Source organism: Mixophyes fleayi, chromosome 1 (assembly GCF_038048845.1).
Source record: "Mixophyes fleayi isolate aMixFle1 chromosome 1, aMixFle1.hap1, whole genome shotgun sequence".
Lineage (NCBI taxonomy): Eukaryota > Metazoa > Chordata > Amphibia > Anura > Limnodynastidae > Mixophyes > Mixophyes fleayi.
Window position 1 is genome coordinate 395,836,189 of NC_134402.1, and position 16,114 is coordinate 395,852,302.

The 16,114-nt window shown below is 40.2% G+C and overlaps 1 protein-coding gene across 5 annotated transcripts in view; it reads right to left on the reverse strand.

Moving 5' to 3' along the window:
• Nucleotides 1-16,114, reverse strand: part of MCTP1 (multiple C2 and transmembrane domain containing 1) — a 663,759-nt gene that overhangs the window by 332,422 nt on the left and 315,223 nt on the right. For all 5 annotated transcript variants that reach the window (XM_075181055.1, XM_075181045.1, XM_075181079.1 and 2 more), the window contains 2 exons: nucleotides 9,753-9,923; nucleotides 3,548-3,678 (listed from right to left, as the gene is read on the reverse strand). In XM_075181055.1, coding sequence (XP_075037156.1) covers nucleotides 3,548-3,678; nucleotides 9,753-9,923 — 302 coding nt within the window. The remainder of the gene's footprint in view (nucleotides 1-3,547; nucleotides 3,679-9,752; nucleotides 9,924-16,114) is intronic.

Below are 16,114 nucleotides of genomic sequence, written 5' to 3' on the forward strand. Positions count from 1 at the left end.
ACCTGTTGTAGTGACTGTTTCTTATCGCATTTAACACAAACATAAAGGTTTGCACTATTTGTACTCTATAAAATACATCTGCCTGCTTATAGCCTTAGAGAAGCTAAATACCATTTAACTTTAGTCAGGCCGGCAGATATTATTTGGGTTACTCCAGCTATTCATTAAGAGTGGAGATGATGACGTTTTATACTGAAATATATTTGTGTTTATAAAAGGATAATAGGTGTAGTGACATTACAGGAATGTAATAAATATGTAAGCAATTGTGTTATTTTCCTCTGGTTTACCCCATTTCAATATCCCTTTAAAATATCCAAGTTATATTACTAAATCAATTACAAGTGCTGATACATTTCTATCAGCATGGTTTTGGTAATGATATACTAAGTTTCTTGGCAAAGTAAAGTAAATAAAAAGAAAATGCAGTCGTAGCTTTTGTCACAAACTTTTAAACCCATGAGGAAATTTTAGCAGTGAAGAATTTCCATACCTGAAGGAGTTATCAATACATTTGCTTTAGGACAGATTGTGCTGTGTTTGTAATAAATTACATTTTTGAACATTCCATTTTATTACGTTTTTAAGCAATGTTAAATCTTGAAGAGACTGCTGGAAGTAAAATACTAGAATTACAGCCTAAAACTTCTTTTAAATGTGAAAGTCAGAAGGGGCAGACCGTATATATCAGCATTCATCTCACTTAGCTCATTAATTGGCACCATCTAAAGAAAAAATGTTATTATACATTTCCCACTGAAGTGAATGGCTGCAGCTGTGATATGCTTTGGCTGCTGCACCACAACACATTGCAAAATGTGCAGTAAAATCTACATTCTGGACTTTTTTCATTCTTTTTTTTTTTTTTTTACTGAATTTGGATAAGATGCACATTAATGCATTAAGATAAGTGACCTTATCTGGTGGTTACTTTTTTATGCAGGTCCATATCTGGTGTCCACTTTAATATGCAGACTTATATCTGGTATCTAGTTTTATATGCACACCCATAACTGGTTCCCAGTTTACTATGCAGACCCATATCTGGTGCTCAGTTTAATATTCAGACCCATATCTAATTCATATTTTAATATACAGACCCCTATCTGCACAGGGTATATTCAGACCCCTAATTGGTGACCAGTTTCATATGTATACTCTGTTATATAAACATATCTGGTTCCAATTTTAACAAGCAGACCCCTTTTGGTGTCCAGTTTAATAGTCATCATCATCATCACCATTTATTTATATAGCGCCACTGATTTTGCGCTATATAACTCACTCACATCAGTCCCTGCCTCATTGGAGCTTACAGTCTAAAGGGAAGGGGCCAAAATGATCTAATTCCCTGAGACATGGCTGCTCTAATCCTGCCCTCTCCACTAGGAAGTGCTTACAGTCTAAATTCCCTAACATACACACACATACAGAGAGAAAGAGAGAGAGACTAGGGTCAATTTTGATAGCAGCCAATTAACCTACTAGTATGTTTTTGGAGTGCGGGAGGAAACCGGAGCACCCGTTGGAAACCCACGCAAACACAGGGAGGACATACAAACTCCACACAGATAAGGCTATGATCGGGAATTGAACTCATGACCCCTGCGCTGTGATGCAGAAGTGCTAGCCACTGAGCCACTGTGCTGCCCATTCTGGTGCCCAGCTTCATATGCATATCCCTACCTGGTGCCCAGTTTATATCTGGTGCCGTTTAATATGTAGAATGTTACATGACAGCAAATTTAGCATGCACACACCTATCTGGTGGCCAGATTGATATTCAGACACCTATTTGGTGCCCAGTTAAATATTCACACTCATATCCTGTGCCCAATTTAATATGTTTACCCCTATCAGATAGACAGTTTAATATGCAGAATCTAACCTGATGGCCAGTTTAATGTGCCTACCCATTTCTGGTTCCCAGTTAAATATTCAGACGCATATTTCAAGCCCAGTTTAATATGCTTATCCTTATCTGGTTCACAATTAAATATCCAGATCACAACACTATCAGCCTATTGGTTAATGTCCCTGTTTCCTGTTCTGCACTGAACTCTGTTGGCCAGTCAGATTTCAGTGCAGTACAGGAGTCTCAACAGCAACAGCCAGTGAGAACAGGCACGGTTAGCGTTTCGGGAGAGACCGGGAGGAGGGATGCCAAAATCAATCCCAAATGGCACCATAAAGGAGAGGTGGTAGATACAGAACAGTCATGCCAACCCCATAATTCTCTGTCATGGACGCTGCCTGGGGTGAGTTGCTCAGCTCATTACTTGATAGCTGTGCCCAAGAAGACAAACTATGCACACAAAACCCTACAGAAGAGCATAGCAGACAACTAGTACGGCAAATTTAGATTTTAGGGTGCATCCAATGTATACCTGTCAGTACACATAAAATCATTAAATAAAAATGACCATATTTGTCAAGTTGACAACATGTTAAAAGCAGAAAAGAACTATTGCTATTATTTAGGCTGGGTACACCATACAGGGTTTTCAGCCGATTATCGAGCCAGTCACACGGTAACCAACTGTTCGGCCTGATATCACATTAGTGTGTACGCTCCAACAATGAACGGTTATTGTTCCAAAGCAGCTGAGAAGTGTGCAGCATCTGTACACAATCTATGTAATCACCAAAATCAATTATTATTAGGGAGGTGTTTATAAATGGGCGATAGGGTCAATTAATAAAGAAGGAGTTCAGTAATTTTGTCAACCCCACTCTTCCAACTGCCAGATCCACCAAGTTCTGGGACCCTCGCAGTTCCTGAGAAACCTCTGTGGGTAGTGGCAATTGCTTCAGGGCTCAACACCCAGGAGAACTTTTAATAAATCCACCGTTCACTGCAAATGTTTCGATAATGGACAGTTGTCATGCCAACCTGACAGTGTTATTGATACATTTGCAGAAAGCAATAGATTCATTCAAAGTTTTCCAGAACGTGGGACTCCCCTAGTGCTTCTTTTAAGACTACAAATAAGGTATAACATTAATAGAAGCCCATTCCCTTTAATCCTGTTAATTTTGGAAAATAAGCAGTTAAAAATATATTATAGTGAATAAAGAGGGGACTATCCTGGGAAAACTAGGACTTGAGGGAGCCCAAACTGGGTATTGAGACCTGGAAAAACACCATTCTCACCAGGGGGTAGATTTGCAGGAACTGCACCGATCACACAGAAAAGAACATGTGCAGTTTATGAGATGATCATGTCATGTAGAAAGTTTCAACTTAACTATAGAATGAGAAAGTAACAAGCCCACTTTAAGATCATTACCGGCAGTTTGAAGCATATGTATTTTTACATTTGCGAAAATTATGTACAGATTAGTGTAAGCATTCTCAGAAATCATTTCTGCACTGCATCTGTTTTTTAATATCACATGAAATTGTTTTCAAAAATGACTCAGATATGACATCTTCTGGTCAGAATTTGAATTTCCATTGAGTACTTTTATTATAGATGCAATTATATCAAAACATTAAATCAAGTGCAGCACGATATAGTTCACATTGTCTTCCGCAGTCACCCACCTTCCAATAAAATCATCTCTCTTGCCAGCATCCTTATCCCACACTGTGATGTCAATTACACCTCCTTGCTCCTCAAAAAGATGCATGTTAAACTGCTCTCTCCACTGAGGATTCAGTGTTTTCGGAAGGGTCTAAAAGACATATCAACTGCATAATTACAACAGGTTCTAATACTTGTATGTATAAAGATGAAAAGATACATTTAGCAGGTACAGAGAAAACACAAGTTAGAGAGGATGATTATGCAACATGTTTTTGTGTAACAAGAATTTTTAAGATAAGATTATTCTTATTGCAGCAGCAAAATCAGCAGCTATAGTATTTTATTTAAAGACTATGAGAAAACAACAAGGAAAGTTGTATGGGCCTGATTCATAGTCGTACACAAGTTTCGTTTTAAAAAAAAGCATAGTTCCAACTGTGTTCAAATTAAAGTGGTTCTCAAAATGTATTTCAATTTGAACCTGGCTGTAAGTACATTCTGCCTAAATGGTAACTGCCTTGCAACACATACAAAAAATATTCTATTATAAAATAAACAAATATTAACAGTATAATCATTAATATAAATATGGATTTTCCATCTTTTTTTACATTCAATAGAGAAATCAAGATGCTTTTAATGTGTACTATACATTTAATATATTGCAGTCTTAATTATATACACATGTTCTGTGCTAGCTAGTGGTACACATATGTGTCGTTTTTAAATCAAACACTATGCCATGTCAGTCATCATTATCAGTCGGCATTTACACCTGCCTTATAGCTGGTGAAAATGATAAGGCTGAAGAACAGGGTACTTGCGAGAAACCCAGGACTTGAATTGGTCACATCTGCATCGGCATGCCCTTACTGTACATTAGTCCAAACCTATCTATTGGCAAGTCTAATATGCAGATAATTATCTGGTGTCATGTCTAATATGCAGAGCTTTATTTTATGCCAAGTTTAGGATATAGAGCCCAATTTTGACCAAATTCAAATATGGAGAGCTATACACCAATCAGCCACAACCAGGGCTGCCAAAAGGAATTCAGGGCCCCGGTACAACAAATTCATGGGACCCCCCTTATAGTTGAGTATGCTTAAAAAAAAAATCGGAGGTGTGGTCATGCATTTGGGGGCATGGCAAATGCGCCATTGGGGCGTGGCTAACACATCAAAATCACTAGGCTCTCAATTCACCCGAGCATCAAATATGTCCAATTTCAGGATATCTAGCACCACAGTGTAGTATAGAAAAAATGCAGTGTGTACACAAAGAGTTCAGTCTTGGCCTGCGCCTTATATTGGGCACAACACTCACCAAAAATTTCCATTGTCCCTACTAGAATCACAACATTTCACATACTGTCCTGCTCTCTCCTACCTGTTCTTCTCACTTTCACCACCTGTGGCTGCATGTTTCTTTAGTTGCGGCTTGTCTGGATCCTGGAATGTTGGGGGCCCTATTTGGAAAGAAATAGCTACATTTAGAAAATTCCAAACAACCATGGCGTTAAATCAATACCATCCACGATTAATAATTAGGCCTTCCTCCAGCTCCAATATTACAATAATGTGCTCCTTCATCATCGCCATGCCTTATGATCACACTGCGCCCTCCATGCTGCTTTTGCCTCTTCACCTGGCTCCCCTTCATCACACTATACTATGCTGCTCCCCCCCTTTTTCAATCCCACTGTGCCATGCCTCCCCCCTTTTTAAACCCACTGTGCCATGCTGCCCCTGTTTTTTAACCCCACTGTGCCATGCCCCCCCCCCCGTTTTTTAACCCCACTGTGTCATGCCGCCCCCCGTTTTTAACCCCACTGTGCCATGCTGCCCCGTTTTTTAACCCCACTGTGCCATGCCTCCCCCTTTTTTAACCCCACCGTGCCATGCTGCCCACCATTTTTTAACCCCACTGTGCCATGCTGACCCGTTTTTGAACACCACTGTGCCATGCTGCCCCGTTTTTTAACCCCACTGTGCCATGCCTCCCCCTTTTTTAACCCCACCGTGCCATGCTGCCCACCATTTTTTAACCCCACTGTGCCATGCTGACCCATTTTTGAACACCACTGTGCCATGCTGCCCCATTTTTAACCCCCCTGTGCCCCCCCTGATTTTTTAACCCCTCTGTCATGATGCCCCCCCCTGTTTTTTAACCCCTCTGTGCTCCACCTCGTTTTTTAACCCCTGTCATGCTGCCCCCTCGTTTTTAACCCCTCTGTGTCCCCCCTCATTTTTTAACCCCTCTGTCGTGCTGCCCCTCGTTTTTAACCCCTCTGTGCCCCCCCTCATTTTTTAACCCCTGCCATGCTGCCCCCCCCCCCCCCCCTTGTTTTCCTCCCTTCACTTACCTTTTGTTCTCTCTTCTTTATGGTCTACTCTGCTGCTCTGTGCTCCATTGTTCCAGACTGACTGAATGCTGGGCATGACGTGATGACGTCACACCCGGCATTCAGACAGTCTGAATGGAGCACAGAGCAGCAGAGAGGAGGGACGCCGGCGCCGCGATCACGTGAGTATGTTTTGTTTTGTTTTTTTAACTACCCTGCTCCCCCCACCAATGACCGAGCCCCCCGCCGCAAAAAAAAAAAAAAAAAGAAACAAATTTTTTTTGGCACCAAGCAGCAGATCCTTTAAGTCCTGTAAGTTGCAAGGTGGGGCCTTCATGGCTCTGGCTTGTTTTTCCAGCATATCCCACAGATGCTCGATTGGATTGAGATCTGGGGAATTTAGAGACCAAGTCAGTACCTTGAACTATTTGTCATGTTCCTAAAACCACTCCTGAACACTATTTGCAGTGTGGCAGGGCCAGGGCCGGTGCTAGGGTCCTCGGCGCCCTAGGCACAATTTCAAAATCCACCCCCCGGTCTTTCCTTACCTTAAACTTGGCTCCATAAAGCTGCTCCTCTCTGCCGGGTCCCGTCCCTCACTGACACTGTCGGGCCGTGATCATGATGTCACGCCCGTCAGTCAGTGAGGGGATGGGGAGTGGAGTAGACGGAGGGATGGTGCGCCCCATCAGCTGTTGGAGGGAAGGGTGGCAGTGGTGATCCATAGCCCCTCCCTCCTCTGTGGATCTATTTGAAGCTGTGCAGCGGCCGTGGAAGGTATGCTCAGCGGTCGCCGCACAGTATTAAAGTATAATACCATCTGCATTTTACTTCTGTGGCGCCCACCAGAGCCCGGCGCCCTAGGCAACTGCCTAAGGTTGCCTAATGGGAGCGCTGGGCCTTGGCAGGGCGCATTATCCTGCTGAAAGAGGGAATACTGTTGCCATGAAGGGGTGTACATGGTATGCATGTAGGTGGTGCATTTCAAAGTAACATACACATGAATACCAGAGACCAAGGCTTCACAGCAGAACATTGCCCAGAGCATCACACTGTCTCCACGGCTTGCCTTCATCCCATAGCACATCCTGGTGCCATTTCTTCCCCAAGTAATAGGCGCATACGTACCTGGTCATCCACATGATGTAAAAAAAAATGTGATTCATCAGACCAGGCCACCTTCTTCCATTGCTTCATGGTCCAGTTCTGGCACTTACATGCCTATTGTAGGCGCTTCAGCTGTGGACAGGGGTCAGCACGGGCACTCTAACCAGTCTGTCATGTAGCCCCATACGCAGCCAGTTGCAATGAACTGTGTGTTCTGACACCTTTCTATCATAGTCAGCATTAATTGTTTTAGTAATTTGTGCTACAGTAGCTTTTCTGTAGGCTTGGACCAAACGGGCTAGTCATTGCTCCCAACGAGCATCGATGAGCCTTGAGCACCTATGACCCTGTTGCCGATTTGCCAGTTGTCCTTCTTTGGACCACTTGTGGTAGGTACTAACCACTGCATACCGGGAACACCCCACAAGACCTGCTGTTTTGGAGATGCTCTGCCCAGTCGTCCAGCCATCACAATTTTGCCCTTGTCAAAGTCGCTCAGATCCTTACGCTTTCCCATTTTTCCTGCTTCCAACACATCAACTTCAAGAACTGGCTGTTCACTTGCTGCTTAATATATACCAAACCTAGACAGGTGCCATTGTAACGAGAAAATCATGTTATGCACTTCACTTGCCAGTAGTTTTAATGTTGTGGCTAATCAGTGTATATTATTGATATTATTGCTATTGATTTGTAGAGCACCACAGTGCTCAGCAGTGCTGGATGGAGGGGAAAACAGGGACTTGCTACTATGCATTATTCCATATTTGTATGAGTGTGATGCATTATGTATAGTGTTCAATGAGCACGTGATACACCAGCGGATGTGAGAGAGACTGTTGTGTGCACGTGATATATTAAAGGTATTTTTAACAAGTGGATGTGTGACTTCAAGAGTGAAACAATGGGTTTATAAAGGCTGACTTCAGTCAAATGAGAAATCATTTATGTGAATTTCTGACAGGGTGAATTTAATAGGTATAGTGCTGGCACAGTAGAATAAACTAAATAATGCATTATTAAATGCAACCAAACTAAAAATCAAAGAGGAGGATATGCAGAAGGAGACGAAGATATTACAGACTGACTTTTAACTGTTTTTTCTCTCTATTTATATTTGAAAATTCAAAAGTGCCCATCTACAGTAGAGGGGAAATATATACCTTACTGTAATGTAGACTCAAATATATGTACTACAGTAGAGAACTCTGAAAAGTAAAAGTCGGTGTCAATGGGTCCAGATGTAGCATTGTAGCGATGTAGCAAAAGCATTATAAGAACTAAGAATACTGCTTGCAGTGCCTTTGACCAACTTTTTAACCAATAGCTGCTCTCAGGTGTAATGGTGTAATTTCAGGTACAGACTTGTGAGTCTCATATGAAGAATATGGAAATTAATGGAAACACTTGAAAAATGTATAAATAGAATTGTTGACTAATTAGAGTTAAATCAGTTACAAGTCCAAATTCAGTATGTATTTGCTGTTGGGAGGTTATGTCAAACAAAAGTAGTAGGTTTTTGTCAAGTAAAGTGATAGATCAGGAACAATTAGTGAATATAGTCTTTGAAAGGCCCACGTGGCCCAACACGTTGTAAATTAAGAGTGTTACATGTTGTCTCACTTTGTACTACCGTCTGCTGGTGTAAACAACTTCCTCACTCCCGTTTCTGTGCTGCTGTGTTTGATGTGAGTACCCTTGGATATAATTCACCCCTGCCCACTACAGGGACAGACCCATTTTCTGTACTGGGGCCTTCAGACATCTCTTTTCTACCGATTTATTAATCTTTGACTATATGGGGACTATTTATCAATCTCCTGCATTAGGCAAATTTCTGCACAATCCAGTAGTCCCAACAATTTTCAGTGGGGACTGCAGTGTGGACAAATTTATACATTTCCGAAAAGCTAAGCTTTTTAGAGCTTGACCCAGATGGCTAATGCCATCTGAGGATGGAGTTAGCCATCTAATCCTATGAGGAGAGCATTGGATGCCTCACCGGCAGACTTCCTGCTCTCATCCTGGGTTAAATAGCCTAGGTCGCGCATCAGCAGTAAAGACTCCAGGTCAGAACCTGGAGTTTTCTTTAAATAAAAGTAATTGCAGGTACAGCCTCCTACCGGATGCCTTTCTAAGATACGCACAGACCTAGCTATGGATGCATTTTGGTGCAGTATGGCAATGCAGATATCTATGCTACAAAAATTGACATGTGCCCAACTCTAAATGTGGTCCAGTGTGTCCTTCTTCACAAGGATCAGCGATTTCTATTCCACATGTTGTCTGTAATGCATTCAGCATGTGGCTAAATGCAGCTCAAGTAGAAAACACAGCTAATGCCTACACAGCACCATTCCCCTCCGAATCTATGAGGCACTGCAGACTCATAAGGGCATATTCAATTGTTGGCGTTACAGCCAAAAGTAACGTGCCCAGCGCACTATTACCTTCATACTGTTATTACGGTGCTTTTCACTCTGGATTTCAGCTCGCGACTCAGGGAGCCGCAAGCTGAAATCCGGCTAGTATTACCGTAATAACAATAATACTTTTTCCGCGGCGGAAACCGCCAACAATTGAATATGCCCCATATAGTAGAACTATGTTACAATGTTGATGGCTAAATCATGTCTTACCTTGCCCACTTCTATGAGGGTGTATGGTGATTTTTTTTAAAAACATGGATAGTCTATAATATATAGATATAAATAATTGTTCATAATTTATGCCAACAAGACTAAACAACAATGCAAATAAAACTCACATACCTTGCTCCTGTACTTCTGATGTCCTAGCCGGAATTTCACATAGGGGTCACTTAGTCCATTAGCATCCATGGCTTTGAGATCCTGACCCTCAATTAGTGTGATGCTTACTACCCCTCTCCACAAGTGAGATTTTCGGTGCAAGTCTGAAATTCTTAAACTCTGTGTCTGAAACTGAAGAGAAACAAAAGGATGTTGCAAAATATAACCAAAAGAGAGAAGCAAAAGTAGCCTATACGTGTTACGTATACAACCAAGTTGTTTTTACAAATGCTATAAATATATGGTTTAAGCAGTTGGTAATTGGGTCCCTTTACCTCCTATTATTTACATTCTAGATAATAATTTTGTTACAAATAAATCAAAACATTCTCACACACACCACATGAGTCTTCATTTAATATAAGGCATTAACAATCTCATAGCTTGTTTACAATAACCAAATTTATTCTAGAAAACCAAACAGTGCGGTATTAAACCTCACTCTAGGATTTCTGGGTAGACATTTGCTCCTTACTTGTCCTTGTAGGTCTACATTTTTGGTTGTATCCACGCTTAAAAGTCAATAGTTCTGGGCACACTGTTGGTTAATAAAGGCAAGCAACAAGGGATTTGCATATATTCCTATATAGAATCTCTATGATGAGGTTTAAGCCTCCACTTTGGTTCTGTGGGACAATAGTTGTACTTATCAGAGAATTTGAAAATGTTCTGTTATATAAAGACTCTTTCTGTATTATTTAGAGTGAGGGATTCTCAAACGCCTTCTTACTGTCCTCATTGTATCCCTAAAAGACACTTAATCCTCCTGTTTAATGAATACACATATTCAACAGTCTGTAACCATTTTCATGCAAGTTGTAGATATCTCAGAGATTCACTAATAGTAAGCGGTAGGGAAACTCATTTAAAATACCAAAAACTAAAACTGGCAGTAGACAACCATTTATACAAAGCAATTGGTAAGAATTCCACATAAATAATACCGACGTGGCAATATAAACTTGCATACATATTTTAGTCATTAGGAAGCTTTACTGTGAACATGATGTAAATATATCTGCCTGCCTCCAGACTTAACAGTTTTATATTAACATGGTGCCAATTTTAAAGGGAAATGTCCTCAAGTTTCCCTCTATCTATCCATAAATATTTAGTAAATAATATAAGCATAGTGTAATTTATTGCACACAAAGAGCCCTACTGTATTTAGCTGCCTATTTACATGTTATCTGGACTTCCTATAGAAAACACATATTAAAGATTGTTTATGAACTACAAAGATTGGCTCTGCAAAATATTTTTATTTGCACAAATGCACCGATTTACGTATTTCAAGAACCTTGTGCACCACTGGATTGTATGCAGCTGCTCCCATAAAAGTGCATGATTAAAATACTTCAATCATCACTTCAAATCCCATCCTGCTTCCACTTTACAATCACCTCATTCATGAATTTCAACACTTACTTACTAGTAAAAAAACTGCTTGGTTCATTCATGTCTTAAATGAATCTTGGGGAAAACTAATGAGCTCCTTTGGATTTCAGTATCATCTCTACGCGGATGATACACAAATTTATCTATCCTCTCCTGATCTTTCACCATCTGTGTTGTATCGCGTTACTGACTGTCTTTCTGCCATTTCATCTTGGATGTCTTCTTGCCAACTCAAACTCAATCTTTCAAAAACTGAATTAATAATATTCCCACCCAACAATAGAAGCTTCCTGCCTGACATTTCTATTTCTGTTGATAACATGACCATAAATCCCACCCGACAAGCTCGCTGCCTAGGTGTAATCCTTGACTCACAACTATCCTTTGTTCCCCACATCGACTCTATATCTAAATCTATATCTATCTCTAAATCATGTTACATACATATAAAGAACATTTTCAGAATACCCACATATCTCACACAAGACACTGCAAAAACTTTAATTTACACACTCATCATCTCCCACATCGACTATTGCAATTCCCTCCTTACTGGTTTTCCCAACATCAGAACCCCTACAATGTATTTTGCACACAGCTGCTAGTTTGATTTTCCTTGCAAACTGATCTTTCTCTACTGAGCCACTCTGTCAGTGTTTACATTGGTTGCCTGTTTTTCAACAAATCCAATATAAAATTCTTCTACTAACATACAAGGTCATCAACAAAAGTGCACCAACATACATCTCCTCACTTGTATCGAAATATCTCCCTTCTCTCTTCCACTCTCATCACATCCTCTCATTCCTGATTACAGGACTTTTATCGGGCTGCACACACTTTGTAGAATTCCCTCCTTCCCACAATAAGACTTTCCTCTATTCTTCAAACCTTCTATGAAAACCCACCTCTTCAGACAAGCTTATGATATTCCTCAACCAAAATCTTAATCTCCCTAGGTTACCCAATTTATCACCCTCTACACAGCTAACACAAGACAACAAACCTCTGACCAACATTGCTGTGTGACTGATCACAAAGTCCACTCAATAATTTTTACATTCTAGCTGGTCCAATGTGCAATATGATGTAGCACGCGCTCTTGTGTTTCAAGCATCCATTGTCCCATAGATTGTAAGCTTGCCAGCAGGGCCCTCTTACCTCTTTGTCTGTATTACCCAGTATTGTTTTATTAATGTTTGTTTCCAAATGTAAAGTGCTACGGAATTTGCTGGCACTATATAAATAAATGTTTAATGATGATGATGATGGGACTAAAACGTCTTTACTGCACTAAGTCCCTATCAAACATTTAAAGGTTTTCAAAGCACTGATTAAGGTGTGCCTAAATATTAGCATTGCCATATAAAAAGTGTTCCTGGAAGGTACAAAAGTCTCTACATTGAAATTATTAGACAAGGTCCGATCTCTACAACCTCAGATTATATGGAAAAATCAATACTTTTTGCAGAGAGAAAAATGCGGCCCACCCTTTTGGAACATAGGGATTGCCCATCTAAATGTGCCCTCAGCTCTTGAATATCACTTAAATAGCCCCATTACACAAAATAAAACTAACTTTTAGCATGTTTAAGCCTAGCCCGTACCCAACAAGGAACGTGCTGATCCAACCAACCCCTCCCATTAGAAAATGCTAAATTGTAGTACTGTGGTGTTACTGTGTGAGTCATGAAGGCACGCGTACTGAGCATATCTTGCCTTTGTTATAAATCACACATAAATCGGCTCTCTGTACTCCCGAAGTTAACAAGGAACAGATCTAAAGATATGTCCAACGATCCAACGATCGTCGCCTCTCTTCCCCTCTGATTACCTCCTCTCACGCACGTATCCAAGACTTCTCCCGCGCCGCTCCCCTCCATTGGAACAAGCTCCCCCGCTCCATCAGAACTTCCCCTAATCTGTCCTCTTTCAAACGAACATTAAAAACCCACCTTTTCCTTAAAGCCTACTAGTCTCATGCCTAAACTCCCACCGGTCGGCTACCTCTCTTTCTCATCCCTTCTTCCCTTCTCCCCCTTCCTCAACTCCGTCTCCGTTTCTCCCGTCTCTCCGTCTCATCCATGTGTCTGTCTGTCTTCCCCTCCCTTTAGATTGTTCGCTCCTTTGAGCAGGGCTCTCCTACCTTCTGTTTCTATCACTTTTAACTGCGCTCTCCAGCTACTAAGCTCACCTCCTCTCAGTCCCTCTGCCCTCTGTCTCCTCTCGCTTCTCTCCGCTCCCCTCAGTGACTCTCAACCTGTCATCCGTGCCCACCCTCTTGGGCCATAGTTACCTGCCTATACTCACTTTTCCCCTCCCTCCCTCTCTTTCATGCTGTGCCTGAGCCCCCAGAGTTATAGTGCTTACTGTTACTTGTACTGTGCTGTTTCACCTTGTACTGTGCCATTGTTTGTCCTTGTACGGCGCTACGGATACTTTGTGGCGTCCTATAAATAAAAATTAATAATAATAATAATATGTGTGGTTTTGATAACGGGTGTAGTTTTACTCTGCTCCACTAGACCAGACACTGCAGTATGCGTACAATACCTATATGGAATGTAAAGTCTGAAGAGAACGCACAGAAAAAAACCCATTAAGTAATTAATGTTACCTGTCAATAATATAGTAATTTATGAATATAAATGGAAATTTTAAAAAAAATAAAAAAGGTTTATATATTTTTTTCTTTGGAAAAATATTTGGCTGTCCTTAATGTCTACTGTACTTAACGGACATTTTTACAGTTGCTCCTGAAGGCAGACACATGTTATAGCATATGATACTGACATCACTAAGATTTAGGACATAGACTAGCCCTGTAGCTGAAGCAAGAGATATGGTAGAAAAATAAGTCCAGGGCTTGGTTCGGATGTGGCTGCATGCACTGAGCTTGGCATGCCCTCAGTGTAACTACAACCGAACGCCTCTTCCCCGCCCCGTTCACTCCCTAAAATCGCATGCAGGGCGGACAGGGCTGAGTTCACGGCTGTATCTTCCAGTCCTGGGCATGTGCAGAGTAATTTTGCGTATGATACGCTCAAAATCTGCAGATATGTGTCCTAATGACTCAGGTCCATCGTGTTTCCATGCCTAAATATTTTAATGGTTTTCTACTTAAATTTTATTGAAAAATTTGACATAAAATAAGCATAAACATAAAACCAAAATATAATACAGAATACAACATAAAGGGAACTGGGTAGGGCATAGAGATGCTCGGACCGGTCATGGTTTGATTATAGAACTGGTTCAGCAAATTAGTTCTAAAGTTTGTCATTTAAAAAAGCTAAAAAAAAAGGAAAAAAGTGAACAGCAAAGTGCAAGCACATTAGTGTTTTTAGTTTGAATTTAAAAACTGTTATATAAATATTATTTTGATTACATTTAAAAAAAACATTTGGAAAAAAAATATATATTTTTAATACTAACAGCAAATGAAAAACCTCATATGCCAACCTTAAACGTGAGTCTCAAATTTTAATCTGCAAGTTCAAATCAGAACCCATAGCTGATTATATCACGAACATGTTTGGTCATTGTCATTGAACCAGTGAAATTCAAACAAGTTTTGAACCAGTTCTGAATTTTTAAGCATTTCTAGTAGAGAAGAGTTGAGGGAAAATAAATCAAATCTATTTTAGATGAGCTAAGGAACAGGCATATCTGTTAGAAAGCAAGGGTGTTCAGCTCTCTGGTCCTTTGCCAAGTGTCCACATCTAAAATAAACAAACAATTTTTATCCTCTGGAGTATTGGCAGGCCGTAGCAGTGAAGGTAACTTCAATTTAGAAGCAATATAGATATGAGTTGCTGCAAACATACCAAAAAACAACTGGTTGTCATATATATTTGAGAGATGGGATTGCTTAACAAGCAAATAAATTATGAACAGAACAACTGAGGGCTTCCATGTTAGTGTACACAGTGAGCTAAAATCCAGCTTGTGACCCACAATTCAACATCTATGGGGTAAGTATGAAAGGGAATCTGTATTTGGTAGCCAGAAAAACACTCTGAAGTGGATTGAGGAAAATAATCACCATTTTTGTTACCTGGGCCAGGTACCAAAAATTGAACATTTTTAGTGATAGGAATTTTGCCTAACCTTCCATCATTATATATACTTACAATTTACCAGATTCTTCTCAACCTCTTTATACAGTTGGTACATATTTATTTTAGACAACAGGAATGAATGAGCACCTGTCACTCGGGGTACATCATGTGACTAACAGTACTACGTTACCATTGGTAAAGCAGCAGGTGCAGATAACAAGAGTCAGAGGGAGGCATGTATAGTATGAGGTCCAGAGGTCACCTGAGCAAGCCACATGTCTAAATAAATGTACTACATCTGTAATTCTCTAAATTTGGAAATTTCAAGATTGAAAATGTCAACATTCCTTATATTTAAATCCTTAGGGTTGCTGGGTGGTATCCGGCAATTACATTAGGGGGTAAATGTATTAAAATGTGGATTGGTCAAATCGCAGATTTTCTGAAATTTTGTCAGGAATATTAACAACGGCATTTTTTTATTAAAATTGCCGTTTTATATATGGCTGTCAAAATCGTGAAAATTGTCGAATCCACGGTTTCATACATTTACCTCTAGATTTTTAACAAAAATGAAGTAGATCATTCTGTGTTGTGTATTATATTGTGGAATATTTATGCTGCTGCCTCCTACATTATATGACTTTAATTTACTGGTTTGTACATGCTCTTCTGCAACTTGTACTAAATCCAGCACATTCATTTTTGTTTTAAACTAAAACCTTTAAATAATATAATGTAGGCCACTTTTAATAGGACAAAAAACTGTTCTGTAAATATAAGAGATGTACGCTGAGCCCCGTATTTTGGTTTTGGATGTGGATTTGGTTCTAAAACGTCTTCGTGTCTTGGTTTTGTTAAAGG